The sequence below is a fragment of the Eptatretus burgeri genome, chromosome 9, assembly GCF_056783735.1.
Source record: "Eptatretus burgeri isolate ZD-2024b chromosome 9, Ebu_testis_v1, whole genome shotgun sequence".
Lineage (NCBI taxonomy): Eukaryota > Metazoa > Chordata > Myxini > Myxiniformes > Myxinidae > Eptatretus > Eptatretus burgeri.
In genome coordinates this window covers 64,284,120-64,301,382 of record NC_140969.1, presented here as the reverse complement: position 1 = coordinate 64,301,382, position 17,263 = coordinate 64,284,120, and the positions used below count along the sequence as shown (strand labels likewise).

General features: G+C 45.5%; 1 protein-coding gene across 4 annotated transcripts in view; it reads right to left on the bottom strand.

Annotated features, from left to right (window-relative positions):
• The window catches only part of DCAF11 (DDB1 and CUL4 associated factor 11), a 45,248-nt gene that overhangs the window by 2,120 nt on the left and 25,865 nt on the right, over positions 1–17,263 (bottom strand). For 3 of the 4 annotated variants that reach the window (XM_085895395.1, XM_085895396.1, XM_085895398.1), the window contains exons 7-13: positions 14,181–14,235; positions 13,835–13,903; positions 13,617–13,674; positions 12,185–12,370; positions 11,186–11,339; positions 10,520–10,672; positions 10,134–10,240 (exon numbers count right to left, since the gene is read on the bottom strand). In XM_085895395.1, coding sequence (XP_085751521.1) covers positions 10,134–10,240; positions 10,520–10,672; positions 11,186–11,339; positions 12,185–12,370; positions 13,617–13,674; positions 13,835–13,903; positions 14,181–14,235 — 782 coding nt within the window. The remainder of the gene's footprint in view (positions 1–10,133; positions 10,241–10,519; positions 10,673–11,185; positions 11,340–12,184; positions 12,371–13,616; positions 13,675–13,834; positions 13,904–14,180; positions 14,236–17,263) is intronic. The other variant, XM_085895397.1, reaches the window with a different exon arrangement.

Sequence of the window (17,263 nt, the reverse complement as noted above, 5' to 3'; positions counted from 1 at the left end):
ACACAAATGGATCTGTGATGTGAATCCAATGCCCAGTAAAAATTGCTAAACCAGCAAAGGTTCTTCCAACCGAATACCACATCACAAGGATGCAGAAATCAAAGGTTTGTTCATGAAGAATACATCAAGTGATAAATTATGGAAAATCTGAAAAGGGTACGTGAAACTGGGATTGTTAATTTTCGAAATTTCTGAGATATAAAGCTTCAATGACATGTGGTTGCTCAAAGACTAATACTGAGGATAATGAAACCAGAAATTGAAGGAACATCGGACCACAAAAAAGTAGGATGAGCAAAGTGGAGATGCATGCTCAGCAACAATGATGGACGGTTTGTTAAACAAACAAGAGGAAAATGGTATCGTAATGAATTTAGAATGTACAGTAGAATATTTACAGTGAAGGATGGGAAAGGATCAGTACAAGTATGGGGCTGCATTTAGAAAAAATCCTCCATGATCAAACATTATTAAAAACTGGCGATGCTCACAGGAATTCCGTGTAATGAGAGTCCTCAACTATCTCCCCCGACCCCGAATCTACAACTCCACACCCCCTCCAACCACAAAGCGAAACCCCCCTCCACACAAGTCCTCAACCCCTCTCTCCCAACTATGTCCCCTCTTTGCAACTCTGTCCTCCCCTCCTCCTTTCTCCAAAGCAAGATGGTATTGCTTACATCATTACACACTATTTCTTCATTGCCACATTAAAATGGTGCAATATTTAACTCTTTTCCCTCTCCTATCCACCATAATATATTACACCATGACGACCTTCACCTACTCCTACCTCTTCATAACCTGCTTTCCTACGTTCCAAACTCCTCCTTTCATCCCATTCACAATCTCGGTAGCAGTGAGATACAGTATGTCTCACGAGACATTTAATCAAACTCCCTTCAGGTCCCAATTCACAATCTCGAGAGATGTCCTGCAGGAATTCCATGCAATACACGACTTTCAAAATGACATACGAAGGCTAATGAGGCCGTTCGCATGTGCAGTGTGTGCACGTTTTCAGCGACTCCGTTCTGCTGGTAATCCATGAGCCAGACCAAATTTGACTACCAAAAAGTGTGACAAGACACCAGTGTATTTTTCAGGTAGCCTCACACCTGTAATGTCTAAAATAATGTGATGGACGTCTGGGATCCACAGCTAAACACCTTTTTGGTGGCCACTTTCCAAGATGGCGACGTATTTGTAACATATCTCAACGAGAAGAGCACTCTTCGACATCATGACGTTGTCAGATATGGCTCCGCCCACATTGTTACACCATTACCCTCGCCAAAGGAGAGGGTATTGCACTTGGGTCCGTTTGTTTGTCTGTCTGTTTGTTTGTTTGTTTGTCCGCACAGAACTTTCATGTTTTTCTCTGCAACCGCTTTTCGGATTGAGACAAAATTTTCACCATTGGTGCAACTACTCATGTGGAATGTTTTAATGATCATTATGATGTCATAGTTCATGTGCTGCGGCAGCCATATAGGAAAAACGGAAAAACTTTGGACCTCTATCTCTGAAACCGCACAAAGGAAAAAAATCGAAACTTGGCACATAGCAAGTACTCCTCATGGGGAATAAGTGTGATTTTTAAAAAGAGGTCATAGGTACCCTTGTTATGACATCATAATTGTAGAACGCCACATCTGATCAGTATGAAAAATTTTGAGGGTCATCTAGGGATAAAATGGTCCACAGAAAAAAAAAATTCATTACGTCATCAGTCACTTGACTGATGTTACTTGTCATATTGTTAAAAATATTGTTTGCAGATTGTTAAAAATAGATAAAAAAAGAAAACCTTCGATATCTTCTCTGAAGTGGCTGAACAAATCAAGGCAAACACTTTATACGTATGACCGCCTGTCAGGTCAGGTCAGGTATGGGAGCATGTGCCAGAACAGCGCGTCGCTGCGTCCACTTTCCGCCGGTACTCCAGGGGCCTCCGTCTGGCCATCCCCCAGGCAGATGCCAGGCCCATCCCCATCTCCTTGAGATGATGGTCATCCTGCTGCAACCATGAGGCACGTGGTCGGCCCACTGGCCTCCTCCACTCATGAGACTCCCTCGCTGAGTGAATCTGGTGAGCAGGATCAGCGTCAGGAAAACGAGCCACATGTCCATACAGCCGCAACTGACGCTCACGGACTATGCAGGTAACAAATCTCATCCGAGTCTCTCTCAGCAACCGCTCATTGGACACAAAATCCGACCAGTGATAGCCAAGGATTCTCCGAAGAGACCTGGTACCAAAGGAATTAAGTCTCCGTCTCAGATCCTTGGTCAGAGTCCAAGTCTCGCATCCATAGAGCAAGACTGGAAGTACCAAGGACCTGAAGACACGGACTTTCGTCCTCCCGCACAGGTACCGGCAGCGCCACACCCCATGATCCAGTGAATCCATGACTCCCTAGGCCCGACCCAGACGTCAATTGACCTCTGACTCGCAGCCAGCAGAGACATGAATATCACTGCCAAGGTAAGTGAATCTCTCCACGACCTCAACATCCTCACCGCAAACAGACACAGACAGGACAGCAGCATCCAAGATGTCACCGAAAGCCTGGATCGTAGTTTTGACCCAAGAAACCCATAATCCCAGCAGCTCCAACTCCTCATTCAGCACTTCGAGGGCCCCCAAAAGGATGTCTAAAGTCTCCGCAAAGATGACTGCATCATCTGCAAAATCAAGGTCCGAGATCTTGACATTCCCAAACGATGCACCGCAGCTTGATCTCTCCGACATCCTCCCGAAAATCCAGTCCATACAAGTGCTGAAAAGTGTGGGGGCCAGTACACACCCCTGACGAACTCCAGTAACAACTGGAAATAAGTCAGAGATGGTACCACCACACTTCACAGCACTCTCAGTACCAGAGTAGAGTTCAGACATCAGATCGATCAGTTTTGGTGGTACCCCACGAAGACCAAGAATCCTCCAGAGGACATCCCGATTCACTGAATCGAACGCTTTACAGAGATCAAGATAGGCTGCAAGCAGCCCCTGCCGAAACTCTCGTCTGCGTTCGGTGAGGACACGAAGTGCAAGGATACGGTCAATCGTTGACCTCTTTGGTGTAAAGCCTGACTGCTCTGGATGCTGGTGCTCAAGCAGATGGTGGCGAACCCTATCGAGAATTATCCGAGCAAAGACCTTGCCTGGTACTGAGAGCAGCGTCACCCCTCGGTAGTTGTTGCAGTCTTGGCGATCACCCTTCCCTTTCCAGAGAGGGACAACAAGGCCCCTCTTCCAGTCAGTTGGGATGATGCCTGTGTTCCAGGCAGAGCACAAAACTGCATGCAATGACACGAGTGCAGCATTTCCACCAGCCTTGAGAAGTTCAGCATGGATGCCACAGATCCCTGGAGCTTTTCCCCGTTTCAACTGGTTCACCGCAGCCCGTGTTTCCACAAGCGAATGTGGACCACAGTTGATTCAAGGCTCAGCAACAGGGATTGTAACACCCTTGCCATCCAACTCGACAGCTGGGGGATCAGCCTGGTACAACCGCTCAAAGTAACCGGCCCAGCGGGCCTTCACTTCAGACTCCTCTGTCAAGAGCCTACCACTCTCTGCTCGAACTGTAGTGCTCCGAGGGATGGGCTTGGATGAACGCAATGCGCGAATTCTCCTGTAAGCGGGACGAGAATCACCTGTCCACAGGTGATGCTCTACCCCCTCACAGATTCCTCGCACATAGGCCTCCTTGTCCACCCTCAGTGCACGTTCAGTTTTACGCCTCAGCTCCCTGAACAGCTCAGCTCTGCCATTCAGCCTGGCCCTGCGACTCTGGTCAATGGTATCCAGTGTCCCTTGAGAGACAAAATTCTTCTTTGCCCTGCGGTGAACTCCAAGGCATCCACCGGCAACATCAAGGACGGTGGTCTTGAAGGCACTCCACAACTCTTCAGGACCCCCCAAAGCACCCAGACCCCCCAAGTGTCCACTCAGCCTGTTCGCAAACTCCTCAGCTACTCTCTCATCCCTGAGCTTGCCAACATCCAGCCTAGGCTGGGATGGTACCATTCTCCAGGATTTAAGGTGCAGCTTTAGAGTTGCTACAACAAGCCTGTTGTCAGTATTGAGGAACTGAGCACTCCGGTAGACCCTGCAGTTCTGGATCATCCTCCAACGACCGTCAATGAGGACATGGTCAATCTCCTTTGCGACACCACCAGCGTTGGAATACCAAGTCCAGCGATGAGCTTGTGGGCGCTGAAACCATGAACCAGCCACCCTAAGTCCATGACTTCTTGCAAAGTCAAGGAACTTAGTGCTATTCTGGTTCATAGTTCCTGACCCATGGGGACCAACACACACCTCATAACCATCCCTATCAGTTCCAGTCGATGCATTGAAATCCCCCAAGACTAGAAGTGTATCTCGTCTGGGGCACTGATCAACCACAGACTCGAGCGTGGCGTAGAATGCATCCTTCACGGTGAGATCACTCGCCTCAGTCGGAGCATAAACAGAGACCAGGGAAATGACACCTCAGGAGTGACGAATCCTTAATCTCATAATACACTCGTTGACCGGTGTTACCTCAATTATCATTGGGGTCAGCTTATTGGACACAGCTGCAGCAACTCCTTGGGTATGGTAACCATCAGAGCGACCAGACCAATAGTAGGTGTAACCACCCACCATTATCTCGCCGCAATCCGGTCTCCGAACCTCAGAGAGAGCTGCAATCCCGATGTCCAAACGCTTGAGCTCAGATGATAACAGAGACAGGTGATCATCCTCTCTTAGGGATAGGACATTCCAGGCACCCACCCGAAGGGACCACCTCAGGTTAACCCAAGGAGACCGCCGTCTGGTGGACGACACCTCAGCACCACTCCGACACACTCTCCCGCAATCTGACCCAGGGATGTTACCCCGTGGTTTCCCTCCTATCATCAAAGATTGGGGGTCCCGAAGGCTTTGCCCCAATCCCGTCATCCGGTGAGCTGCCCTGCGAAGGGAAGCTGCACAGGAGGTACTCCCACGGAGTGGGTTTTCAGATTTTTTTTTGCGTTTTTACGTTTTGCGGAATGAAGGGTTTTATGGAGGCCGGAGTGCAAATCCTGCCACCAACCTCCTCATAAAAAGTAACCCAACTGCAGGAGGACGTCCGCAGACACAGTTGGGCACTAGATATGGATGGCCGTTGGCTCAGAAGGAGCTCCTCCGCCCTTTGACAGGTTTTGTTTTTAATCCTGCTGGGTGTCCATATCCAAACACCCTCCTCACCAGAAAACCTGGTGGGGGAGATGGTTTAGTCGCTGACAACCCGACCATGGAACAGGTTAGTACAGGTTTACATGGTACCTGTAGCAGGTCACAGATCGAACCTGACCGCCTGTCCATGAGGAACAAAAGGTTCACACATATATTATCAAAGGTCACATGGTTGGCAGCCATATTACCCTAAAACCTATAAAAAAATACACCACAAAAAAGAAATCCTGGTGACTGCCTGCAATCTCTGATTGCTCTTTTTCTTGTTATAATAATTGTTCCAAGTTTGATTTAAATCCCTGAACCCAGAATCAAAAATATAAAATACTTTTGGCTGCCAGACCATGTGTCCGATCAGGTCGAAATTTAAAACATAGTGTTGTGGTTACCAAATTCGCAAACCATCATTCAGGTCCCTTAGGTGAGATATCTCGGTAAGTATATGTGTAGTTAGGCCCAAACCCGTTGTCTAGTGGGAATACATGTCATTTATGCATGCTGCGACTCTTCAGGATAGCCGTTTTTCTTTTACTATCTTTATTTTGGACCAACCGCCATTGTTACCACCACCAACCACAACATCAACCACCCACCGCGGCGCCGCTTCACGTCACACCTCGCAACCGTCGCATCGCCACCGTTCTTGCGCCGCTTGTGGGTACCGGTGTTGGACTCGTGCAGGGCGCGCGCCGAACAGCGTGTACAAAACCACGGATTTTCAGCTCCAAAAACGGATCAAAAACGACACACGCCCACTTTTGTTCCGTCCAATCGGTGAGCGAGGGGCGATTTGGCCCCGCCTCCAGGGCGTTGGAGGGCGGTCGCTATATGCAAATTTATGGATCAAAAAGCATTCACGCCCACTTTTTCTTGGGCCAATGGGGAGCGAGGTGAAAGGTCGAAGGCAGGGGGTCAAAGATGAGAGAGCGAAGCCACGGGGCTTATATAAGCGACCGCGTTCGTCAGTAGAAGAGAGTTAAGACTTCGCAGTCGGTGGAGTTGGGAAGAAGAAGCAAGAAGGAGTTGGTCGTCGTCGTGTGCGTTGGAGTCGGAGCAAAGGGGACGGAGCTGTGGAGAGGCGGCGAGGGCAGACGAGGGGGTGCTCGCGTCGTGCAGGGAGCTGCACACTAGGGAGGCCGACAGCGCGACCTGGCCGAGGTGGAGACGCTCGTCGCGGGACTCGAGGCAGAGTAGAAATCCTCTATACCCCGAGCATCAGCAACCCCCCTCCTGTTTCCCCCCGCGCTGAGATAGTGCGACCAAGGGGGCCCCTTTTCCCACCCCCTACCAGACACTGTCCGCGAGGCCCGCGGAGTTGAGGCACCATCGCCGCTCAGCGTCTCATCACCAGACGGGTAGGCCCGACCCGGTCTCGGCCTCAGGCCCACCTCATCCTTGAGGGTTCTCTTTTCCTTGGTTTTGGGTATGTGTTGTCGGCGCCGTCTGTGAAGTAAAATTGTATAAGTGTTGCCGTGTGCTCGCGTAATCGGTATTAGATCTGCATTGTCGCATTTGCTTTTTGTGTAAAATTGCATTGTGTTTCTTTTCTTTTCTATGTGCTTTTGGTGGAATTGTATATGTGCGCTTTCCGTTCATCGCGAATAAATGTGCTTTGTGTTGAACTGTTTCCCGCTTCGCTTCGTCATTTCTTTCATTGAATCCTCATCTTGCTTCACGTAAAGGGTTGGTAGTGGGCTGAATACGCCCGATAATTAATCGAACCGTCGAGGTCGACGAATAACACCGCTCGGTTATCCCGATAGTACGGAACGGGTCGCTTAAGTGGCCCGTGTCCGAAGTCGACCTGCGGCGAGGTGCGACCACCCGGTCTATCCTCCGTGTGGGTACTTAGGTAGGTCGAATTTGGCGAGCAACCCTATCCCACGCGGGGGCTGATTGGCTCGATCGCGGTGAGACCGAAAGGTCCACCCGTGACTGGTTCCCGGCGTTAGTCCGAGAGGGTCACGACTGGATTGTCCGTCCGGTGGGCGACGTGCCGCGATTCGAGTTACGTGGCCGTCAGCACGCCGGCGGGCGCGAATCTGTAACAATATATTCCCCATGACTACTAGATCAGAAGTGTGATGTTTCATGTCGATTGATGAAGCAGTTCAAGAGAAATAATTTTTTTTAAAGATTTTCATTCACTCTAATATGGCTGCCAGACTATATGACCTATTATTTGTGAACACCTTGGTACCCCCCAAGGCTAGGGGAACATTTGGGTGAAGTTTCCCCCTAGTCTCACCCCTCCTCTCACCCCCTCCTCTCTCCCCCTCTCTTGAATTGTGACACCCCCCCTCTCTCGCCCCCTCTCTTGCCCCCCCTCTTGCCCCCCCTCTCCCTCCCTCTCTCTCCCCCTCCTCTCTCGCCCCTCTCTCTGTAAATGTATTCACAAATGTCTACCAAGCACAACAATTAATTCAAATCTTGGGAAAAAAACAGCTTTCAAACCCTTGGGAAAATTGAAACCTTGGGAGTAATTAATAATTTGAACAATTAATTCAAGCCTTGGGAAAAAACAGCTTCAAAACCCTGAGGAAACAACTGTTTCCCTTGGGAAAATTCAAACCTTGGGATTAATTAATAATTTGAACAATTAATTCAAACCTTGGGAAAAAAACAGCTTTCAAACCTTGGGAAACACTTGGGAAACAGCTGAAACGGATAAAGAACGATATCAAACCTTGAGAAGGCACATACTGAGGTCCCCAACGTCGACTGTGACGTCATACCAAACGAAGAAGAAGAATTGACGTCAATCGTGGAAAAATAAATAAATAAACATTAATTGTGACGTCTTTCGTGATGTCATAGCACCGTGTCTTGTCATTGGTTGACAGATAAATGGCCGTAACTTGGGAACCGATCGTCCGATTGATATCAAACCTCGAAAAGGCACATCCGCGGGTCCCCAGCAATATTCCTGGCAAGTTTCAATCAGATCGGACCGGCGGTCATCGAGAAACGGTGGTCGCATACAGACACACAGACACACAGACACACAGACACACAGACACACAGACACACAGACACACAGACACACACAGACACACAGACACACAGACACAGACACACACACACACAGACACAGACACAGACACACAGACACACAGACACACAGAGACACAGACACAGACACACAGACACAGACACAGACACAGACACAGACACAGACACAGACACAGACACAGACACAGACACAGACACAGACACACAGACACACAGACACAGACACAGACACAGACACACAGACACAGACACAGACACACAGACACAGACACAGACACACACACACACATTGCTGGAATTATAGATAGATAACATTCTACATGAGCAGTCGTGTCTACGGTGAAAATTTTGTGTCAATTGGACAAGCGGTTGCAGAGAAGAGAGAGAAAATTAGCACGCACGTACAGACGTACATACAACCCAAAAACATAATGCCTCTGGTGACTGCCAGTGGAGGCATCGAAAATTGGCTGTAACTTTTAATTGGTTGATCCGAGGCACGTGAAACTCAAGATAAATAAGAATACAAATGTGCTTACCTGTTAAAGTGCATATAACAATGCTAAGAGTTCAAGTACCAAATACGACTGCCACAAACAAATGATTTTTTTTTTTTTTTGCATTTCCACAATAATCACTTGTGCCAATAATCCTTTTACCATCTAATCATAAATATAATAATTTATGTACACATATTGCTTGTACGTTTCCACAATTATTTCCAATGCTCCAAATGTTTCTCCGCTCCGGTGGAACAAACTTCCTCAGTCTGTTCAATCTCTTTCTTCCTTTCGGTTTCATGAATGCTGTTCACCTCATTGTTCACCTGTTCCCCACTAATGATGTTCTATGCTCAACAAATTTCTCCTTCCTTTACAGGTTATTGTGTCTTCTCCAATTTCTCTCTCAACTCACCTTTCCATTTATTAATTCCATTACTCCTTCATGCTCCATTTTCCCTTCCTGTTCAATCACCCCCTTATTTGTTGTGCATGAGCTTGTATGTAGTTGATTCACCCCATGTTTTCTTCCCCTCCTCCTCTCCTGTCCTCTGTTCACCTCCCCCTCCTCTTGTTCTTGTTCTTCTCTTTGCCCATTTTTCCTCCAAACGTCCCTCTGTTGTGCTCTTCGACGCTGCTGTTGGTGTGTTCCCCTGATTTTCCACTCTGTTCTAGCTGTTCTGTTCTGTGTTCTTGCTGTTCCAGGAGCGAAGACTTTAGACAACAAAAATAAATTGCAAACATGGGTGTGAAAAGAGAAAAGGGCGCAAGGTGGGGATTTTTTTCCCTTACATAATAAAAGATAGGTATCGTATTCAGCCTGTGGATGCTGGTTGCATCATTATCTGGGGGTGTGGCTTTGCCGCTGATGCAGTGCCCTCTAATACCAGTGTTCTGGTACTCATTTTGCTGACCTCGGAAGGATGACAGGGTGAGTCAACCCACCTGTTCTTAATTAAACGGCCGACAGGAGCTCAAACTCAAAACCATCCATCCAACCATCCATTGGGACCATACTCTGTGCAGAGCGTTGATGCTGCCTAATCAGTCTCCTTGGCTATTGGCACAATCCTGGACAGGTCGCCACTCCGACACAGGATACCAGCAAGCTGACACTCATTTTGCTGACCTCGGAAGGATGGCAGGCAGAGTCAACCCCACCTGGTATTAATTCAACAACCAAGGGGGATTTGAACTTAGGATCCAAGGATCCCAAGCCCACCACCCTGACAATTAAGCCAACACCAGGTTATAATAAAATATGATATGTTGGCGACGTATGTGGCTGCGCACATTATTGTTGAGTTATTGAATTTGGAGAAAAGTAAAAACATGGAAGAAGGTATGCAATTTATTGTGTCAGATACAATAATTCATAGGCATACCGAGGAAGTTGTGATGATGGGCTCATATGGGTGCCAATGCACATCCCGTACACACGCTGAATGTCCGTGCAGCTGATGCACTATTCGTCCTGAGAGCAGGTCATAAACTGCAGCACAGTGTAATGCCATAAAATAAGATTGATTAAAAGTGTGTGTATGTGTATGTGTCTTCAAAACTAGACCATAAGCTCCATTAAACTAGCAGTTTGAGCACTGCTTCAACACCCAAAAGGTACAGTTCAAATCTCAAGTCATACGTAAATATGCTTTCACAACGTGCCTGTCATTTTTGTAATCAACATACAACCTTCCACGTGACCTCCAGTTTGTGTAATGTTAAGATTCTTCGCTTAGATTACACAATCAAATCTCCATTCGTCTCTTACTGATGACACGGCCGGTAGAGCAGCCAGTGTAGATGTAGCGTTGCCCAGTGCTGCAGCTTGGGCTAAATCGACAACGAATTAGCGTGTGTAGAACACCATGTCCACGATATGTCATCACCGATGTGTCTCCTCGAAGTTTGTGCTTCTTCAGTGCTAAAATGAGGATAGAATTTGGAGAAAAAGAAGGTAGGAGACGAGTGTGAGGATGAAGAAAGTTTGCAGGATGTTTGATTTTCATTGAAACGAGAAAATACAAATATTTTGTTATTTAAAAAAACACTAAACAAGATGCAAAACGATTTTCAAGGTTAAATTACATGACAAATTCCTATTATTATCAATATTGTATACATCTGGAAGAAGAAGAAAAATTTTGTTATATTCTGACCCGTTTCTTCAATATCAATTTACCCATGATATATTTACTTATATTTTTGCTTTTTAAAAAGAAAAACGTTTTCTGCTCTTTTCCAATTTGTCTTTTTATTATTCATCAAGTGTGTTCTCCAATCATTGTCTTCTGGAAATAACAGTGAAGACCAGAATTGAAATAATGTCCTCAGTGTATGTTCTAAATCTTGTGAACATATAGTGTTGTGGTGTTTTGAGTGGAAGGTGACGAGGAATAAGAGTTGTGCAGAGAAACTCGGTTGGAGTTGGACTGACAGCATGAGGGCACTCTCTGCCAACGATAGTCCCAGTTCTGCTGGGTGACTGCATTCCACGAGGCATCAAGACCTTCTTTCGGTGAGAAGCGCCGCACGTCCCACAGTTTTATCGTCTGATCCTTTGAGTTCGAGATGAGGTACCGTGAATCTCCCTGGAGCACAGTAGTACCACACAAGCATAAGAAATAAACATGTGATGAATTTACCAAACATTATACAGTACACTTAAAGTTTTCAGCAACTATATTATAATCTAGAATGTCGATAAGGTGTATGGAGGAGGTGAATATACTGGTGACGATATGGTTTATTTGTTTGGCTGCAGGGGAGATCTTGTGCAGCATGGATGTGGTGATCTCCATTTTTATATCTGTCTTATTTAAATTTTAATTAACACGAGTTTCATGTACAAAAGTGTCACTTGACTTTTCAAATTTTGCTTTATTGATTATTTAATGGATTTTATCAGCTCAAAGTTGATCAAGTGTACATTTACTATGGTGGGAAGTGAAATGCGACCGGCGTTCAGTGTGTTAAACAAAGCTTTTCCCTCTTATGAATGGCGAATGCTCAAACAAGTCAACCATACCTCATTTCCCATGGCAATAAACATACTATCATCAACATTTAGTTGATAAACACATGGTTTATCTTGTCCGCCAATGCACACTGACACTTATCTTCAAAGAGATTAGTATTCCACGACTGAGTATCGTTTCAAAAAAAAAAAGAAAAAAAGAAGTACAATGTAAACACCATATACCGGTACAATATAAAGCATTATCAAAAGTATTGGGACGTTTTTATCAACAATATGTTAAGCTTAGTAGGAGCTTGAACATATTGTACATCACATGGAAAACGAGTTTCCATCACATGGAAAGCCCCATCTATTGTACTTTTAGCTTGAATTTCCAACAGATCGACATACAAAGTCTAGAGTTGAAAACAAATAGCATCCTAATTATTTTTTTTACTTCTTCAAACATCTTATAACCTTGGAGTCAATGAAGGTAACACCATCACGGTGTCCTGCCAGCACGCCCACTGGCTGAGGATTCTGTTCTCGCAGCGAACGTCGATCCCACACTTTACACACAGCGTCATCCCCACCAGAAACAAGGATCTGTGATCCATCATCCATGAACGTGACTGCATTTACATCTTCCTCATGTGAATCAATCTGTGGATGGCAAGCCGTTATGGTCACAGGCAAAAACAAGTTTTCATGGAAACATGCTGCTCATATATATGGGCATTATTCCTAACGTACACCTTATATGTCATCAATTAGTAGCCAACTAATGCTTTCCATGGGAGAAGAACTAGGTGTAGGTGCGACACATGTTCAAAAAGTGCAGCACTTCTTATAAAATTACAAAGAAAGCTTTCCATACCCCGGACATGTCGAAAGAATCCTGGCATGACACACTCAATTATAATTAGGCTAAACATATATTGCTGCTGCTACTTCTTTCTTTTTACAGGATGTACACACACACTCACATACTTGTACAGTATCAGCTATTCCTAAAATATCAGACAATTTAACTAATTGCTGTAAGTTGTTAATTGCACAACATCTTATATTCAACTTCATTTCAATTGTGAACATCAAAACATAGTTCCCTTCCCTAAAGTAAGAACCTTAACCTGTGAGCAATTGAATAGTTTCCTGACCACATGGATAATCAGCTGGGCTTTCTTCCTCGAAGTTTCGATCCTTTTAACCCAGGACCTCTCCAAGCGGTGGATCCACAACCCCGATCATGGATCCACATCAGTAGATTACCTACATCAGTAGATCCACAACCCCAGTTGTGTCGTCAGTCAACCCATCGATGCAACATCACGAATCAGACTTTCCTCGCTAGAGGAATTCGTGTATGACATAATGCACACGCACGCACGCACACATCACTTCCCAGGGCACTCTGGGTTCCAGTGCCATCACAATGGCCCCATCTTTCTCACTGCACTTAGCGGTGCATTTCCTTAGGAGGAATTTCCTACTCCCCATGAATGCCAACTGATGGGGATTGTCCGTGCTCTTTCCATTTAAATGCTGAATGTCAAGGAAGGAAGCAGCACGTAACCTTTTTTGGAGTCTTTGGTGGGACTCGGCCACGTTTGAACCGCCGACCTCCCAGAATCAGAGCAAACGCTTTCACCATTACACCACCGAGTCTGAGCTTCGCTGGTGCAGGACCATTCCTTCAGGGTTGGGGAGAAAACGTTTGGACACCCCCTCCCTCCTCCTCATATGGCAAAATTTTTGACTTAAGTGGTGCCTTCAGTGGTCTTTTTCTCAAAGCAACTTAACTTTTCATCAGGTAACCTGTATGAATTAATGAGACATCACATATGGAAAACCTTCATCTGCAAATGAGTGAGCTGGCTGCCAAAACCAAGGCTGGAATAGTACGTACCTTTAACGTTCTTTGATTTCTTTCACGATCAAACACATAAACACAGCCATCATTTGCCCTAGAAAGCAGCCAAAAGAGAAAATATTTAAAAAGATTTCAAGGTAGAATCTCCACTTTATGACTCGAATCAAGCCTAACGGCTCGCATGTAAACTTTCTGAACATCACTTGCACAAAAGTGCTGCAACTCGTAAAGAACAATAAATAAATAAACCTCACCCTCCCATGATCTCTTGGCTATCAGAGGAAACGGATAAGGAAAAAACGCAGAATCTCCGCACAAAAGGGCTGCAACAAAAGGACAGCGCAAAAAGCAATGGTTTGAAATGGATGTTATATTGAGCCGATATGCTTCGTCAACGAAAGCCGATGCATCAAAATGCAAGCGGGCCGCACACGAGATGCGGCATGGCACATTGAAATAGTGTGTTAGGAGAAAGAAAAGCACAAAAGGCAAGTGTACTGGGAAGGAGGAAATGTGCGGCAGTTAGAAGTGTGTAAATAAGATGCAGTGCAGTAAAATGAGGTAAGACAAGACAAGAAAAGCTTATCAAAAGTGGCTTGCCTGAGATCCAGCGGTGTGTGCGTCTCGTGTTTCCCGTAAATGTTACAGATGTGAACTTGAAACAAAGAAAACACAATAAAAAAGTGTCATTGGCCAAAGTGAATCATTCCTAGCATGATTTGCATTGGGAATGAACGATGCTATTTTACGGTTTTGCGAAAGTCATGTGAAACCATTCCGTAATATTGCAAAGATGGGATTGAAAAGGTATCATCATCATCATCATCATCCTTAAAGTGACATCTCATCTGAAAAGTTTTTGGGTCGGCTTGTTTGGTGTTCGCAACGAAGCACTTTCCTCATGATGTGAAGATTCCTGTTTCAAATCCCATATATTGTTCCGATTTGTCCATTGTCTAGCAATGTCATTGTAGATCATGTAAAAGTGCACTGCTGTCTACCAATGTCCTTGTCTTGCAAGTGATGTACGTATAAGCTCCTCAATGAGTCTAAGACACTGAAGAAAACAAACAAACACAGAAAGGCACCTGGTAGAGTGCATACCTCCGCCAGGCCGAAGAGTTTACATTTTGCATTCCACTGATCGGCCAGATTTGCGTCCAGACCTGAACCAAAATGTAATCTGCTTGTTCTTGTCTCCTACCAAACTCATCCACCAACTTTTGTCAAAACCTGTCCAAAACTTTCTGAAATATCATGCTGTATATCGTTTTTGGCCCCATCTCTCAATGATGAAGAATCACTAAGAAAAGCAAAAAAAAAACAAAAAAAAAACTTCGTGTCCAGATCCGGATCTTTACCAAAATCGACTCCATTCTTCCTTGTCACACACACCCAACCTGACCACCAAGTTTTGTCCGAATCCGTCCACAACTCTTCGAGATATCCTGCTTATAAACAAACAAACAGATAGGGGTGAAAACACAACCTTCTTCCACCTTTGGTGGTGCAGGTAAAACTACACACATAAATTTACACTTCTCTGGCATCTCACCTTCCTCTCCAACCTCTTTGCCAATGCATCCAAGGACAACTTTGTCACATGGCTTACTGACTTCCTCTACTCTCATAGCCAACATATGGCTCTCAATGGAATCCTTTAATCTCCTCTCCCCATGAAGGCTGAAGTGCCACAAGGCAGTGTTCTGGATCCAATCCTATTTTGAATCTTTATCAATGATCTCTCTGACTCTGGAAAATCCCCTTTATCTATTTCCTCATGACTCAACCCTCTGCCATGACATCCCCCATCCTTCAGATAGGCAAGCAACAGCCTCTTCCCTCTCTTCAGATATTGACAACATCACAAGCTGATCAAACACTTGGAATAGGTCTCTCAATCCTGACAAATATCTCTCTCTTCTCTCTCTCTCCTCTCTCTCCTCTCTCTTCTCTCTCTTCTCTCTCTTCTCTCTCTTCTCTCTCTTCTCTCTCTTCTCTCTCTTCTCTCTCTTCTCTCTCTTCTCTCTCTTCTCTCTCTCTCTCTCTCCCTCTCTCTCTCTCTCTCACTCTCTCTCTCTCGCTCTCACACGCTCTCTCTCTCTCTCTCTCTCTCTCTCTTGCGCTCTGTCTCTCTCTCTCTCTCTCTCTCTCTCTCTCTCTCTCTCTCTCTCTCTCTCTCTCTCTCTCTCTCTCTCTCTCTCTCTCTCTCTCTCTCTCTCTCTCTGCAAGGACTGTCTGGCAAACCCTCCCAACTACTTTCTTCACAATCTTCTCGAGGAGGTTCAGTCATTCAAACTCCTGGGTCTTCTGAACAGCCATGACCTTTTTTGGGCAAACAACATTTCATCATTGGCATTCAAAGCCAGATGCTGCATTGAACAAAATCCTTCCTTAGCACTGTGTCATACAAAAGGCATCCTACGTCACACAAAGTCTTTCTTTAGCACACCTGAACTCTTATCCATCTACAAGGCCTTGCTCCATCTACAAGGAGTACGGCTCACATTTTGCTCAGCTTGTCACCATGGAAATCAAGACCTTTAAGATTATTGTAATCCCCCACAACGAAGCTGAGTCTATGGGCCTTTTACTTTCCCATTGCAGACAGGTCGGTGGTCGCTTTGTCTTCTACTTGCTCCTCTCTGGTCTTGCACCCTCTGCTCTTTCCATGTTTTGTCTCCACCAGGTTTCTCCAGGGCACACATGGTCCAACATCAACCCGATTCTGAGGAACCCCTAAAATCTAGATTCACGGCTCACCTCCACTCATTTGTTTCTCTTCTTTTTCCCGCAAGTATAACCAACTTCCACATTGTCTTCAATGTCATTCTTCCCTTCAAGTCTTCAAGATAACTGTTTACCACCATCTCAGCTCATCCCCAATTCAAAACCATGATATCTTCAGAACCCCATTAACCCCCCCCAAACCCACTCCCCCCCCCGCCCCCAAAGCCCACCTTACAAATTTCCTGTCTTTTGTTTCTGTGTCCATCTTGTTCACCCCATGCATCCTCCCCTACCTCTCAGTTGTCCAAGGCTCTCTCTATTTTGTCCTTCGACCATGCTGTTTGTGTTCTCATGTCTGTCTCTGTCTCTGTCTCTGTCTCTGTCTCTGTCTCTGTCTCTGTCTCTGTCTCTGTCTCTGTCTCTGTCTCTGTCTCTGTCTCTGTCTCTGTCTCTGTCTCTGTCTCTGTCTCTGTCTCTGTCTCTGTCTCTGTCTCTGTCTCTGTCTCTGTCTCTGTCTCTCTCTCTCTCTCTCGTTCCTTTTCTTCTGTTGCATCCTGATCTGTTGAGAGTACTAGCTCTTCCACAAGTCTTGACCTTGTATACATAAAAAGAGTAACCCAAAATTGAAAAATAAACTTGAAGGTCCATGCAAACTATATGTCTTAAAAGTTAACTGTACATAATTCTGTTCACAGCCAGGCACCTTCATCAATGAAAGTTGGTCAACATTCCCAACACATTTGGAAAACACCGAGTTACGATGTTTGCCGACACCTTGGCATGGATGCCATCATCAGGTGTTGATCAGATAGTCCATTATCGTAGCTGGAAGCAGCAAGCAGTAAACCACCTGCGTTTCAACAACTTACAAAGTTATCAAAACAAACAAAAACGGAAAATGCACTGAGATGCCAATGGCATTTTAAAATTTTTCATTTTCATTATTATCAAAA